General features: G+C 53.6%; 1 protein-coding gene across 2 annotated transcripts; it reads right to left on the bottom strand.

Annotated features, from left to right (window-relative positions):
* Positions 1 to 148: 148 nt before the first annotated feature.
* Emilin1 (elastin microfibril interfacer 1) lies at positions 149 to 7968 on the bottom strand. Of its 2 annotated transcripts, none has more exons than XM_076833489.2 (8): positions 7332 to 7968; positions 6276 to 6401; positions 5628 to 5848; positions 2516 to 4441; positions 2018 to 2134; positions 1368 to 1385; positions 1082 to 1219; positions 149 to 884 (listed from the first exon to the last, which is right to left on the bottom strand). In XM_076833489.2, the coding sequence occupies exons 1-8, from the start codon at positions 7499 to 7501 to the stop codon at positions 547 to 549; spliced, it is 3054 nt and encodes a 1017-aa protein (XP_076689604.1). In that variant the 5' UTR covers positions 7502 to 7968; the 3' UTR covers positions 149 to 546. The 2 variants fall into 2 exon arrangements, with proteins under 2 accessions (XP_076689604.1, XP_076689605.1); XM_076833490.2 differs by having other exon boundaries at positions 6276 to 7011; positions 7332 to 7417.
* Positions 7969 to 14252: the final 6284 nt, after the last annotated feature.

Below are 14252 nucleotides of genomic sequence, written 5' to 3'. Positions count from 1 at the left end.
GCCAGTGCCCCGCGCTCTAGGCGGGCGGAGCCACCCGGAGCCGAGCCGAGCGGGCCCCGGGTCCCCTCCATAGGCCTCTGTCTCCTCGCGTCACGTGTGCTCCTGTCTACCCCTGAGCACGCACTGGAGCAGAACAGTAATATTTTTGTAGAAAAAAACAAGTGTCTTTATTCCTGAATTGTTTAGTATGGCGCTAGGGGCCGGAGCCTGCTGGGCATAGCCCAGGAGCCGGGCATTCGGCCTAGAGCGCAGGTTGAGGGAGCAAAGGGTGCGAGGATCGGCTCCTTCACCGCAGTCCGGGTCCTGGAGGGCATTCTGGAAGGGACATTGGTCAAACTCAGTCTGGACAAAGGGAGGCCAAAGTCCCCGAGCCGGCGCGCACCCGGCGTGGGGAGAGGTCGCTGTGTGCGCCCGTATCGTGGCGGGGCCAGGTGCGGCGGATTGCCGAAGGCTGGGTGTCCCGACCCAGGCCGGGAGCCCGGGAGCCCGTCGCCCCGCTGGCCCTGTGGCGGGTGTAGACCATCCTGGCGGTCAGGCCAGTCCTGCCTACGCCTGTTCAAGCTCCTGGTCGCCATAGAGCAGCGCTCCACTGAAGATGGTGAGTGGCTCCTCCGAGTGTGCCAGCTGCCCCATGACCAGGTCGATGCAGACTGTGTCCCCCGCCTGCAACGGCAGGATGAGGCTGAAGACACCCAGAGCACCCGGGCTGGGCTGGCTCTCTGCCACCGGCTTGTTCTCCAGGCCCTCAGGCTCGTAGCCGCCTGAGTCTATGCGGGCCACGCCCAGGTTAGAGCGCGACAGCACTGCCTCCACTTTCTCGTGTCGGTGCCCAGTCAGCACTGCGCTCAGCAAATAGCGTCCGGACAGTGGTGCCGTGAATATACCTGGGGACAAGGATAGCGATCAGAAGGGAAGATGGTAGCCTGGAAGGCCTCACAGAGCGTAGATTCCTAGAGTAGGGGTCTCCCCAAGTCAGAGTGTAAAAAGATCAGCATTATATCAAGGAATAAGAATGAGAAGACATCACTGCCCAGCCTCCTGCATTTCCCCAAACGCTCAGTTCAGCCCCTCCCTGGCTTACCTGTCACTGGGTCATAGTAACCTCCATCATTGAGCAGGACTCTGTCAAAGGGGACTGTTCCTGGTTCAGACCGGGGCAAACTCAGGGCAGCTGAAAATGCCACCCGAGGCACAGACACTGCTGGTGCCCCCTCCACTCCTGCATGGGGGTAGGGCAGGTGTTAGAGTGGATGCTCAGCTAGAGCTGGCTCCCTTTCCCTAGGAGATCTCCATCTGGGCTGCCTGAGGACTTCCATCCTCCAGCCAGAGATCAGTTCTCCCTCTGGCACCTAATGAGAAGAACTTACCCTGTTCACCCTGGGGACCTGTGGAAAGAGAAAAGGGAGCAATGAGAAGGAGGGCAGCTCTCACAAAATCACTCAGCAAACATCTGCTGTGTCTCTTCTGCCATGCTGGGTGCTATGTGAAATTCAAAGCAAGAAAGGGGGATCAAGAAAAGGAGGAATAGCCAGGCATAGTAGCACACACTTGTAATCCCAGGGGCTCAGGAGAATTGTGAGTTAAAAGCCAGCCTGAGGCCCTAAGCAACTTAATGAGACCCTGTCTCTAAATAAAACATTTTTTAAAAAGGCTGGGGATGTGGCTCAGTTGTTAAGCGACCCTGGGTTCAATTTCCAATACCAAAAAGAAAGATAGGTAAGGTCCATTCTGTTTGACTGTTGGACCATGAGCTTGCCTCTAGACTTTCTTCCACACCCCCAGATGGTCTGTGTAGGCTCAGCCTTAATCTCCAGTACAGCAGTGGGACCAACATATTCAAATGCAGGCACTATGCCAGCTACTAGTCACTTTCCTCTATCTACTATTAGTCATTCGGAGTCCCTTATTTCTTACCCGCTTCCCCTTCTCTGTCAAGCTCAGAGTGTAATTAATGTCAAGCTAAGGGCTGCCCAGGGAGTGGCAACCCTAGCTCCAGCAGGGGTAGCAGCCCACATACCTGGTGGGCCAATAGGCCCCTTTTGTCCATCCTTGCCTGGAAGTCCTGGAGGTCCAGCAGGGCCTGGGGGTCCCTGTACACCAGGAGGCCCTGGAGGCCCAGCCTCACCAGAAGGCCCTATGGAGACAAAAATAAGTTGAAGGAGAACCCTAAAGGGAGCATTCAATGGATGAGAAAGATGGTTCCATGGATAGGGAGATGGGGTGAAATAGGCGGGACTTGCAGGATGATGGGGAGATGGGACCCTTGCTGCCCATGCTGGAATCTGGCAGAGCAACATCCCACCTCCACCCACAGATCTATCTGAGCAGCCAGAGAGAAGGCAGGCAGCTAGAACCTTGCATCATATATGGACACACTGTGACCCCTGGGACATTGGTTGGAGCTGTAGTTCATGCTGCACAGAACAGGGAGAAGATCAAGCCTGGGCTATTGTGGGGTGGGAGAAGAAGGAAAGGAATTGGAAAGGGTCTCCCCATGCCTCTTCTTGCCCCTTACCAGTGAGGTCCCTCAGGCTGATCTGTTGCAGACGGTCCTCTAGGAGCAGCAAGGAGCTGTTCAGGGCACCTAGCCGTCTGCCCAGGCCTGCCTGACCCCCCAGCAGCTTCTCTAGCAGGGCTGCCTGTGTCTGGCTGGTGCTGTTGGTTTCCCGTAGCCCAGCCCAGAGCCCAGCCACATGTCTGGAAAGGCCCTCGCGCAGGCCCTGTAGTCCCCCTGCCACAGTGTCCAAACGCTCACAGACTCCCTCAAGACGGCCCAATCGCCCCTCCAGACTCGGGCACTGGCCAGCCTGTGCCTGTCCCTCCTCCAGGCCTCGGAAGCGCTCCTCGCTCTCTGTAGCATGCTCTGTGGCCTCCTGCTGCAATCTGTTAATCTCAGATATGATGCTGTCCTTGGTGGCCCCCAGGTCAGCCAGATCAGCACCCTGTCCCTCCACAGTGGTCTGGAGCTCATGCAGTGAGTCATTGAGGGAGCTAAAGGTGAGAATGACCTCAGAGAGCTCTCCTTGCAGGGCCTGTAGGGCAGAGCCAGAGCTGCCCCCGAACACGCTGAAACCATCTAGAGGCCCACGGCTTGGTCCTCCAACACCCGGGCCAGCCCCAGGACCCCGTGGAGGTAACAGAGGGCAGGAGCAACGCTCCACACCATCCCGTAGACGGCCCAGCTCTTCTTGGACACCGCCACAGGCCCCACAGCCCTCGTCCCCACGGGCCTGCAAAAGACCCTTCAACTGGCTCAGCTGTGCCACTGTGAGATTCAGCTGCAGTGTGAGCTCTGTAGCTGTCTTCTCCTGTGCATCCCCACGCTCTTGGAGCTGGCCCACAATCCCTTGCAGTCCCTCTATCGTGGCCTGCTGGGCCTCCCCTGCTGCTCCCACCTTGTGTAGACCTGAGCCCATCAGTCGCAGCTGGCTCTCACTGTCCAGTACCCTGCGCTCCAAGGCACTGAGGATCTCACTGACCTGAGAGTCCTGATCCCCAGGAGCCCCAGAGCAGAGCTGCCCACATGCCTGCACAGCCCCTGCCAGCTGCTCTTCCAGCAGATCCAGACGCCCACCCAACTCCTCACTCACATTGGCTAGCAGTCCCTCCAACCTCTCTAGCCGGCCCTGGGCAGCAGGCAGCCAGAGGCCCAGCCCCCTAGGACCCACAGGCCAGCCCTCCTCCTGCTCCTCTGAGGGACCCAGAGTGGAGTTGAAGCGGTCCTCTAAACGAGAGAGGCGGGAGGCTAAGCTGGTGTATCCTGGGGGGTGTCCCCCTTGCCCAGTAGCTCCTCCCAGCTCAGTGCCTCTCCGCCCACTCAACACTGTTACTGAGCCGGCCACTACGTCCAGCCTGCGCTCCAGCTCTGCCAGTCGTCGGCCCAGGTCTGGAGGGCAGCATTCCTGAGGGGGCCTGCGGCCCATAGCAGGCCCTGTGAGCTGCCGCTGCCGTTCTTCCACAGAGGCCAGTAGCTTCTCCAGTGCTCGAAGCCGCTCCCTGTCTTCCTGCTGCTGCTGGCGGAAGCCATCCAGCCCAGCCAGGCACACAGAGCAGGACTCTTGCAGCCGCCGCTCCAGCTGTCGTAGCAGCTCCTCACTGGGGCCAGGAGGGGCTGGGACAGGGGCTGGGGCCCTACCGCCTCCACCACTGCCACCACTGTGGTGGTTATTGAGGTGGCCCAGTTCCTGGTCATGGGTGGAGACTCGGTTGTCCAGGAGCTGCAGCTGGTGCTGGATCTCATTGAGTGTTTCATGCACGCCAGGGCGGGCAGCTGCATCTGCTGGCTGCTGCCGTCCATTAAAGGCTGTCTCCACAGCCCTCTGCACATCTTCTGCCAGGCGCCCACTCAGTCCCTGCAGGACTCCCCGAAGGCCTTGCAGCTCCTTGGTCAGGCTCTGCACCTGCTCCTCCAGCTGCTGCACCTTCTCTGACTCTCCAGGACCTGAAGACAGGGGAAGGCAGAGGGCAAAGAGGCGTCAGAACTTAGGGCCTATCTCCTAGGCCCTGCTCACCCTAGTTCCAGCATGGGTCAGAGGCATAGCCAGCTCTGCCTCTTCTTTAGGTAATTCAGGCAAGAAGAGAAGAAAATTCCATTCATTGAATGTATAGGCCAAATTTGAAATATGACTCTATCCCCTTGCAACTTCTCCCCTGGGTAAATACTATGAACTCTTCCTGTTGGATAGACTGGGAAACAGAAGACCAGAGATATTAGGTAACTGGCCACAGATTACAGGTTTAATAAATGGTAATGCCAAATTTCAAATCCAGATCATCTGTCTGGCCACCAGCCCAGGTCCTTTCCACTTTTTCAGTGTCTCTTAACATCTTGGAAATTGTTTCTTCATCTAGGAAATGAGAATGACATTATCTGTCCTCCCTCATCCGGCTGTCAAAGGGCCCAAAATGGGACTGTGGGGGAGGTGCTTTGGACATCACACTGTAGCAATGACTGGGCATTTCCCAGTCATCTGGGACAAACAAGAGGGAGGCTCTGTGGCAAGCCTTCTGGGCTCTGGCTAGATGGTGAGAGAGTTAGCTAGAAGTTCCTGTTTCCATAATTATAGTACTGCTATCTCTTTGGCAGGAAAAGTCAGTACATCCGGTTTGCCCAACACACACACACACACACACACACACACACACACACACACCCCACGGGAAGACTGCTGCATTCTGGGACCTGCGGTCTCCAGAGGCCATGGAGAGGCCTGGGACCTGTAGTCAGGTGCAGTGCATGCTAGGACTTGTAGTCTCAACTGGCTTCCCCATGGACCGCTTCCCTCAGTTAGTCCCAACTAGGAAGGATCTTGGCCACATGTGGGCGTGTGTGAGCACATTCTCTTTCTGTCTTCTTTTTCTCTGTCTCTGTGTCTATCTCACACACATATTCTCTCTCTCTCTCTCTCTCTCTCTCTCTCTCTGTCTCTCTCTCTCTCTAACACACACACACACACACACACACACACACACACATACACATGGAATCATCTCAGGGATCTCATTAACTGCCTTCTGCCCCTCACTTCTCTGACTTTGAGCACAAGAGTTTTCTGTCAGTAGCTTGGCACCACATTTCCCCCCCAGGATTGTCTCCCATTGCTCCTGCCAGAAACTCCCACACTCACCTTCTCCCCCTAGTCCACTGAGGTGGCTGCCAGCACTGGAGCCAGAGAGGTTGGGACGGGCAGGCCGGGGCCGGGGGAGTGGTGTGGAGGGTGCAGGGCCCAATGCTGGGGCAGGACCTTCCCCACAATCATCTCCTGCATACCCTTGACAGCACCTCCACTCCATATCCGTCACTGTCTTGTAGGCCACACGGTAGCGAGGGCGGAGGAAGCTTCGGTACCTGGAAGAAGCAGAGGAAGCCCTCTGTCTTCTCCCTGTGTTTTCAGTGACCCTGGGCAGCTGCTGGTGGATAAGCCCTTTCACTCAGGCTGGATGCTCCTTTCTGGCCAGCATGTGGCCTTGCTCAGTTGACAGCTGTCAGCTTTTTGGCCAAGGGCCAAATCCCTGCTTTTCTTCCCTTTGCCCCATGCTGGAAACTTAAGCATCCCTCCTTGATCTGTGTCAGAGAGGGCCTGGGTATTGGCAAATAAGGGAAATGTTCTTGTAGTTCCCATCAGGCAAGCTATTGCCCCAGCATCTCCTCGAAATGGCTCTGACCAAAGCTCTGTCCTGCCACTTGCTAAGGGCTTTATATAAACTCCCCATTAGCCACCTTCAGCCTTGCCCACCTCCCATCAGGTGCTCATTCCTCAGCACTGGAGGCTTACATGATGCTTCGGGGACACTGGGGTTGGCCCCAGCCACAGGGTTGATAGTCTGGCTTGACGAAGGTCTCCACTCCATCTTCAAGGACACAGCTCACTGTCCGCGTCACCACATAGGCACACCAGTTCCTGTAGGTACAACCCTACCTGGGCCCAAGGACCAGAAACACATACCCAGAGGAGGGCCCAGGGACTATCAGAGGGACTGACGGAGGGTCAAAAGATGTAGGGCCCTTGGAGACCAGTGAGAGTCAGAGTTTTGGCAGGGGCAGCCCTCTCCCCCCAACACACACACTTTCCTGTGTAGCCAGTGCAGATAAAGACTTTTCAAGATGGGGAGAGGCACAGAATGGAAAAGCACAGCTGCAGAGAAGACAGTCTTCATGGCTGTGGGGTCCTGGGGAACCTCTGAATTCACATAGTCATTTATATCCCTTTCTGGCCCTGTCTCAAGCCCCAGCTTGTCATGCAGTACGTGAGCCAGCCAGCTGGGTCCCAGCAGATGATCGCCTGGATGTGGCTCTTCCAACTACACCTCAGGGAAGAGGACAGGGGCAGGCCGAGGTCCGGCTCAGGGTTAAGTAGAGAATAAGCCATTGATGAACTCGGCCCCTCTTGGGGCTTGCGGCGTTGCACTCTTGGCCCCATTCATGCCGGCCTCTGATCTGTGGCCGGCTGAAGTGAAGCAGAGCAGGAGTGGTGTCAGAATTATAGATTACTGGATGGGGCCAAGGAAGCCCTAGAAAGGGACAAAAGATCTGCTGAGGATCAGAACTGGCATACAATGGACAGCTGGCAGAAATGTCTGGCTCATGCCCCTCGGGATAGTTTCCCTGGGCACTGAACTGCAGGTCCCTGTGGGGAGGAGATGGGAGCTCATCCCCTTTAGGCCACCCAGACCCGAGAAAAGGCTCTCAAGTAACATGGGCATGTGAGAGGTCACTGATGGATGGGCTACTCTCTCCCCAGCATGGTGGGTACCAGAAGGGTGGCCAGCACACCCACCTTTAGCCTGCTTCCCACCCACCTCCAGCCCTGAGCTGGGACCCAGATTCTTACCTGTGGCGGCTGGCAGGCCGGGGAGCATTCTGGGCCTGGGGCCCTCCGGGGCTGAGGGCCCCGCCGCCCCCTGTATAGAGGCTGTAACCTCGAGGAGGGTAGCTGGCAGCCCTTGTGGCGGCAGTCAGCAGGCAGCAGAGGTAGCAGCTCCAGAGTGTGCCGGGGGCCATGGTGAGGTGTTCCGCAGTGACCCTCAGAGGCTCATCCTGGCCTGATCACTGGCGCTTCTGCCGGGCTCTGGGGGATGCTGCTCCTCCAGGGGACAGCACTCCAGGCCAGTCCTGTCCCCCGCTTCCTGCCGGCAGCCCCCAGCCACACGCCTCCTCCTTGGCTCCCGCCGGGCCTGACCCCTCTCCCCCACCTCTTTCCTCCTCAGGCTCACGTCTGTCCCTCCCTTGGTTCCTTCCGTTCTCCTCTTCTCCACTTCTGAGGGGAGTCTGTTCTCTGGGCCCCTGGCCTCCTATGCCTGGTCCCTGCTCTTCTCAGATGCTGCTTTCTGGGCCTCCGCCCCCTCACCCCAGCTGGCCCTCTTCTGGTCTCCCAGTTCTTTTCCCTGATGACCGGATCTTGGGGGGTGGGGGGTGACAAGGCTTTGCCCCTGTGGCTGTGCAGAGGCACAGAGGCGCAAGAGTGACTGTGGGGCGGGCCAGCCTCCTCCCTCCCTGCTCACTCCCCTCCCTTCCCCCCTGTCTGACTGGCGGTCTAGCCTCCCCCTTCCTCCCCCTACCTCTCCAACCATCCTGCGCCACATCTGCTTCTTGTTAACTCCGGGAAAGAGAGGGGGGAAAAAAAAGGAAAAACAGAGAAATGTGGAGTTGCCGCCGGGCTTGGGGCCAGCCTCTCAGACAGGCCACATGGAGCTGGGGCCAAAGCTGGAGAGGAGGCCCAAAACTGGTGACTGAGACAGGGTGTGGGAGCCAGAGCCACAGCTCTCCTGGGCCAGGGTAGCCTCCCGTGGGAGAGGACTGAGAGAGGGGAAGCCCAGAGGGGAAAGCAGAAGGGCAGGACTGTACAGGGAAGAATGAACCAGCAGGCTCATCTGCCCAGCTGCCTCCTTTCAGAGACATGAACACTGAAGTCCAGAACAGGAATGTTACCTGCCCAAAGTAACACAGGCAGTTAATACCCCAAGTTAACACAGGTAAATTAAACTCTATATATACCCAGGTCAGTGACTGAAGTGGCCAGGGAGAAAAAAACAAAACGACCCACTGAGGCAGGTATAAAATCCTGGGAAGACAGAAGAGGAAGAAGGAAATCTGGAAATTGAGAGCAGTCTACTTTAAGTAAGGAAGGGGATGTGGGAAAGAGAAGACAGAATCTCCTTAAAGCATCCAATGAATACAGGCCTCAGGCTTGTTTTGGTGAATGTCAGGCCTTACCTGGAGGTAGGTGGAAGTGGTGGTAGTAAGTGGGACCTATCTGTATAGCCAGAGAGAGCCACTCCACAGCCTGGAGGCAAGTTTTTTTCTGGCAGCCCTGGAAGACCCCTAAGTCTTATCTTGTTAAGTTTTATCTTATCTTGAAAGATCCTGGTGAGATATCTGTTCTGTCAGCCTGGCCACCCCACTCCTGCACCCCACTGGTCCACAACACTGTGCTTGAACCAGGGTGTTCTGGGTGGGAGAGAGAAGAAGTTAGGAGACAGGAGAATCTGTGGGCCAGGCACCAAGGAGGTACCTAGTCAGCAAAGGCACATCTGAGGGTTAGTCACTGTCAACTAAGGAGCAATTCAGACTGTTGGGAAATGAGACACAGCCTCCAAACAGAACCACCACAAAGCAGGACAGACCAGACCATCATCAGGACAAAGGGATGATGTGTGTTCTGGCTAGAGGAGGGGGAGACACAGCTGGCTGCTGGAGATGGACAGAGGAGAGCTGCTGGAAATGCTGGAAAAGTCAGAATATGAACAGTGCTGGGCAGAGTGGGGATGGAGTGAACAGAAGCAAGGGGAAGACAGAGATTTCAGACTCAGGGACAGTGGTCTGCCTCAGCTGCCTCCTCTGTAACATAGGAATAATAATAGTACCCTCCATCCTAGGTTTGTGATTAAGGAAGTTAATACATGTAAAGCATTTTAGAACAGTGCCTGGGACATGGTAAATGCTCAGTAAATGTTAGGGTTTATCTGTGTCAGGGAGGAGCAGGATGAAAGCCCAGGAGATAGACCGTGGGCAAATTAGGGAAAAAGGGAAGGCTCAGATGGCTGGGTAAGGGGTTGGGTTGCAAGGTTTTGAGTAGAGGAGTATACTCATGCACAGAAAGATGTCAATGAGAGCCAGGGTGTCAGGGCACAGGAATCTATTCCCACTCATTCAACCAGTGATATAACTAAGCAAATCCCATGACACCATTAGGAGTCTGTTGTCTAAGGCCCCTTCCAAAATTCACATTGCAAAGTGATGCAGGTAGGCTCTGGTGGAGATAGTAACCATGGGGGGGTGGGGGGGAAGGAAGGTGGTGACTACTTGATGCTTGCCTTGGTAATGAGAGAACAGATGAAAGAAGACATCAGAGAAGATTCCAGAGTTTAAGTCACAATAGGGAGGGTGCAGCTGGGTGCAGTGGTGCGTGCCTATCATTCTAGTGACTCAGGAGGCTGAGGCAAGAGGATCACAAGTTCAAGACCAGCCTCAGCAACTTAGTGAGGCCCTATGTAACTTAGTAAGACCCTGCCTCAAAATAAAAAAGGCTGGATGTAGCTCAGTGTTTAAGCACCCCTGGTTTTAATCCCTGGTACATAAAAGAAAAAAAAAAAAAAGGGCTGGGGATATAGCTCAGTTGGTAGAGTCCTTGCCTTGCATGCATAAAGCCCTGGGTTCAATCCCTAGCAACACACACACAAACACACACACAAAAAAAAAAAAAAAAAAAAGAAAGAAAGAAAGAAAGAAATGTAGACATAGATTTTTGGGAATGATTTGAAGGGCAATTGAAAGCCATGAGAATGGATGTCGCTAGATCTTCAGTGTGACTTTGGGTGATCTGTCTCTGCCTCTAATGACTTCTGGTCTAAAATATAACCTTGATGGCTGAAAGTCAGGGTGGTGAAAATAAATCTTGGAACCAATATAAATGGAAATTTGTGGCAGCTCCTTAGAGGTCTGGAGAGTAATAAACAGGGTGACTTAAAGGAAATGTTCACAGGAGATCCTGATTTCAAAGCATCTTCAGAGGAAGGTTGTAGCTTTATCCCTAGTCTCTGCATTAGTTTCAGGCCTTGGCTCTGGCTCTGGGAGGAAACCAGCCCACTTCCCCTCCAGATTGCCCTGTCATTATAGTTTTTTTGTTTTTTTTTTTTTTGATGTTGTTGTTCTCCCCATTCTTCTCTTCTTCAGGGGGCTTCTGGAAACCTTAAAAATCATCCCGATATCTTGTCACTGTCCAGTTGTCACTCATTCCTTCTCCTGCCCCCTGGAGTTAAAAAATACATTGTATAGGGGCTGGGGTTGTAGCACAGCGATAGAACACTTGCCTAGTACGTGAGAGGCCCTGGGTTTGATCCTCAGCACCACATAAAAGTAAATAAATCAAATAAAGGTATTATGTTCAACTACAACTAAAAAATAAATACTAATAAAAAATACATTGTACAGCTGTGCGCATTGGCACACACCTGTAATCCCAGCAACCTCAGTAGGCTAAGGCAGGAGCATAGTGAGTTCAAAGCCAGCCTCAGCAAAAGTGAGGCACTAAGCAACTCAGTGAACCCCGTCTCTAAATAAAATACAAAATAGGGCTTGGGGATGTGGCTCAGTGGTTTAGTGCCCCTGAGTTCAATCCCTGGTACCCCCCCCCCCCGGCAAAAAAAAAAAAAACATTGAATAGTTTAAATGTGTCAAGTAAAAAATGTTGGCTTTGAAATACAATTGCATTAGGTTGCATTTTGTATTTTGTTTAGTTTTTTTTTTTTGTTTTTTTTTTTTTGTGTGTGTGTGTGTACCAGGGGTTGAACCCAGAGCCACAGCCCCAGGCAATTTTATTTTTTATTTTGAGACAGAGTCTCACTAAGTTGCTTAGGGCCTCACTAAATTGCTGAGACTAGTTTCAAACTTGCATTCCTCCTGCCTCAGCCTCCTAAGCCACTGGGATTATAGGTGTGTACCACCGTATTGGGCTTGTTTAATTTTATAATTAAGAGCCAAGTCTTGGGAGATGACATGAACATGAATGTTTGTGAGATTTCAAGTAAACTGGTGGCCCTCGGTTCATTGGGGACTACAGTTCTCATCTTCAGTCTGAGGATGGGCAAGCATGCTGCAATGGAAACCAAGGTCAGAAAGAATGCAGTGGTGGTAGTGATGGAGGCAGTGGCTTGTGATGACAGTACTGGCAGCCACAAATTCCCAAAGCAATTGGCAAGAAAGCCAAAAAAGTCCCTGGAATAGTAGGACAAGATCTATTTTACAACTTCTCTAAGATGGGGATTTCCAAGGATCTAGTGCTAATGGGAAGTCTTGGCCATACTAGGCAACTAACTCATTCATGCAACCATCATTTACTGAGTAATAAGCTCAGATTCCCAGAGCCAGGACAGGTGGAGACATCAGCAATAAATATTATTATATATAATACCCTCTGTCACAGGACTGAATACTAGGAGGATGAAAGGGAATCCTTGCATCCTGATAATCCAGATAGGAATTCCACCTTGGGGGGAGTCTAGAGCCAAAGTCCGCTGCTCCCCAAAAGCACACACTTTCCCCACCTAACTCTTCCTTCACATATCATACTTTAAGAACTGGCCTCTCTGGACATAGCCCCCTTTTCCCAGGTCTTGTTGCTTTTTTATACCTGAGCCTAATCCTGGTCTCAAGTCCTTTCCTTGAATCATAGAGATTAAACTCCATAAGTGTTCCCCATTGTCTCCCAACTCTAATCCCCATACTTTTCCACCCAAACTTTTTTCAAGCTTTGTCAGCTCTTAGCTGAGTCTAGTTCAGTTTGGAGAACGTTTTCATTTTGCTTCTTCCAGGCATTAGGCCAAATGACCCCACTTAATGCTGATGAAGACTCACTGACCTAAGCACAGGAAGTTCTGGGAGGTGAAAGACATTTCTGGGTGATTCAAAAATAAATCCTTTCTCTTTTGTCCCTGACCCTGGGACAACCTATTGAGTCCATAGTCCAACCCGGAATGTAGAAAGGAGGTAGGAGAACTAGGCGATACAATCTCTACACAGTTGCAGAACCTAGGTCAATTACTTTCTGGGCCTGTTTTCTTCTTTTTAAAATGATCCTGAAGGCTCCCTTCAATTGTGATTGTTTATGATTCACTGTGATTGTTTAGAATACTATGCACCTGTGTTGGTTTTAGGACAGTCTGGGAAATCTGATGCACTTCTCAAAGTCCTCTCTCATGCCATGTACAGTATAGGAAGTTTCCCTTCCAGGGTTAGCTTAGAGGTACAGCTTATTTTTTAAAAAAAGCTCTACTTTTGATTCAACAGTAGATCTAAGTGTCTGGTTGGACTTGAATCTGCTCCAAATTTCCAGGAGACAGAAAGCATAATGATGGTAATTATTTAAGATCTAGACCCTCATTCTTCCAGAGAAGAGCTGGGAACAACCTGCTCACAGAGGTGTGCATAGGGAGAGCATATCAGGGGTTTCACTGATGTTATGTGGAGGGGAGGCCTGGGATTCTACATATGAAACTTTGGGGAAAGAGTAGATGGGGGATTCAGGGAAAGGGGGAGGGAGGTCAGGGAAACTACAAACTACCAAAGGCAGGAACTGAATTTAGGAATCATTGGCGGAAGTAGTGGGTGAAGGGAGAATAAAAAGGACACAAACTGCTGATAGTCTTAGGCGGGGAAGGCACTTTGGGATAGTACAACCCCAGCTCATTGTAAATACAGGAGGCAAGTTGTTCCCCTGTCCCAGATGTTCCAGTCCCATACCAGCTCCTGTAGAGTTTTCTTTGGCTCAGGGAAGCACAGGCCTCCCCTGAGCCCTGGCCCCCCTCTACCGCAAAGCAACTGGCTTCCATTACCCCTGACAGCTCCAGAGCAACAGCCCGGCCCCCCGGCCCGTCTGGCTCCGTGCCGTTCCCTTTTATGGTGAAGCCGAGAGAAAGCCATGAGTAGGTGGGGGTGGAGAAGAAGGTTCTAGCTGGGCAGAGGATTGTAGAGCTAGGCTGCTGCTCTCCTCACAAGAGACCCTGGGCCGTCTGCCACAGCTACCTCTCCTTTCTCTGCTCTGAACCCACGATCCCTCTGGCTTGTCCCAGCCCTTCCTCCCCTACCCCCTCCCTCACATCCGGGGGGTGATTTCCCACTTGGCGGAGGTCCCACAGCTTGGGTTTTGATTCCGGGAGGGTCCGCCCTCTTTTCTACGCCCACCTCCAGGAGTGGGGTGGAAGTAGGGACCTGAAGAAGACAGGCTCTGTTCAGATTACAGGCAGATCCGTCTCCTAGGTAGGATATGGGTCAGAAAGGTTGACAGCAGCAGACGCATTCTTGTTCCCCTTCTGCACCTCTGCACGGCCTCCCACCCAGTCCCCGCCGCCCAAGCCAGGGAGGGGACCGTGAGGGCAGGACCCAAAGGAAGCACCTGGCTGGGCCGGGCCGGGCCGGGAAATGAAGGGTGGGCAGCAGTGCGGGGGGCCGGGACAGGAAAGTGGGCCAGAGCTTGCGGGTCAAGCTAAGTCTCCCGCCCGGCCCCGCAACCGCACACTCGCCCTAATACACTCCTCGGCTCCAGGGAGGCGGCCACCACAGCTTTGCTAACCACGAGCCCGACCGCCCCAGCTGCGGCCAGCTGTGCCACTAAAGCACGAGGCACGCTTCCGCGGCCCCGCCCACAAGCACAGCTGTCAGTTCCACTGCTGCTCCGCCCCCTGCGCGCGCGCAGAGGGAGCAGACGAGACCGCGGGGCTAGAGAGGTCGTTCCAGCTCACAGCCCGGCGGAAGTACC

Source organism: Callospermophilus lateralis, chromosome 14 (assembly GCF_048772815.1).
Source record: "Callospermophilus lateralis isolate mCalLat2 chromosome 14, mCalLat2.hap1, whole genome shotgun sequence".
Lineage (NCBI taxonomy): Eukaryota > Metazoa > Chordata > Mammalia > Rodentia > Sciuridae > Callospermophilus > Callospermophilus lateralis.
The sequence above is the reverse complement of the archived record's forward strand: the minus strand, read 5'-3'. Positions and strand labels throughout refer to the sequence as shown.

What these genes read in the sequence shown, in the direction of transcription:
- Emilin1 (XM_076833489.2), bottom strand. Translation starts at nt 7,501, where the DNA reads ATGGCCCCCGGCACACTCTGGAGCTGCTACCTCTGCTGCCTGCTGACT. An exon ending in CAGTGGACTAGGGGGAGAAG is followed by an intron (nt 4,442 to 5,627) that starts GTGAGTGTGGGA and finishes CCCTGTCTTCAG; the next exon opens with GTCCTGGAGAGTCAGAGAAG. An exon ending in CAGCCTGAGGGACCTCACTG is followed by an intron (nt 2,135 to 2,515) that starts GTAAGGGGCAAG and finishes TTGTCTCCATAG; the next exon opens with GGCCTTCTGGTGAGGCTGGG.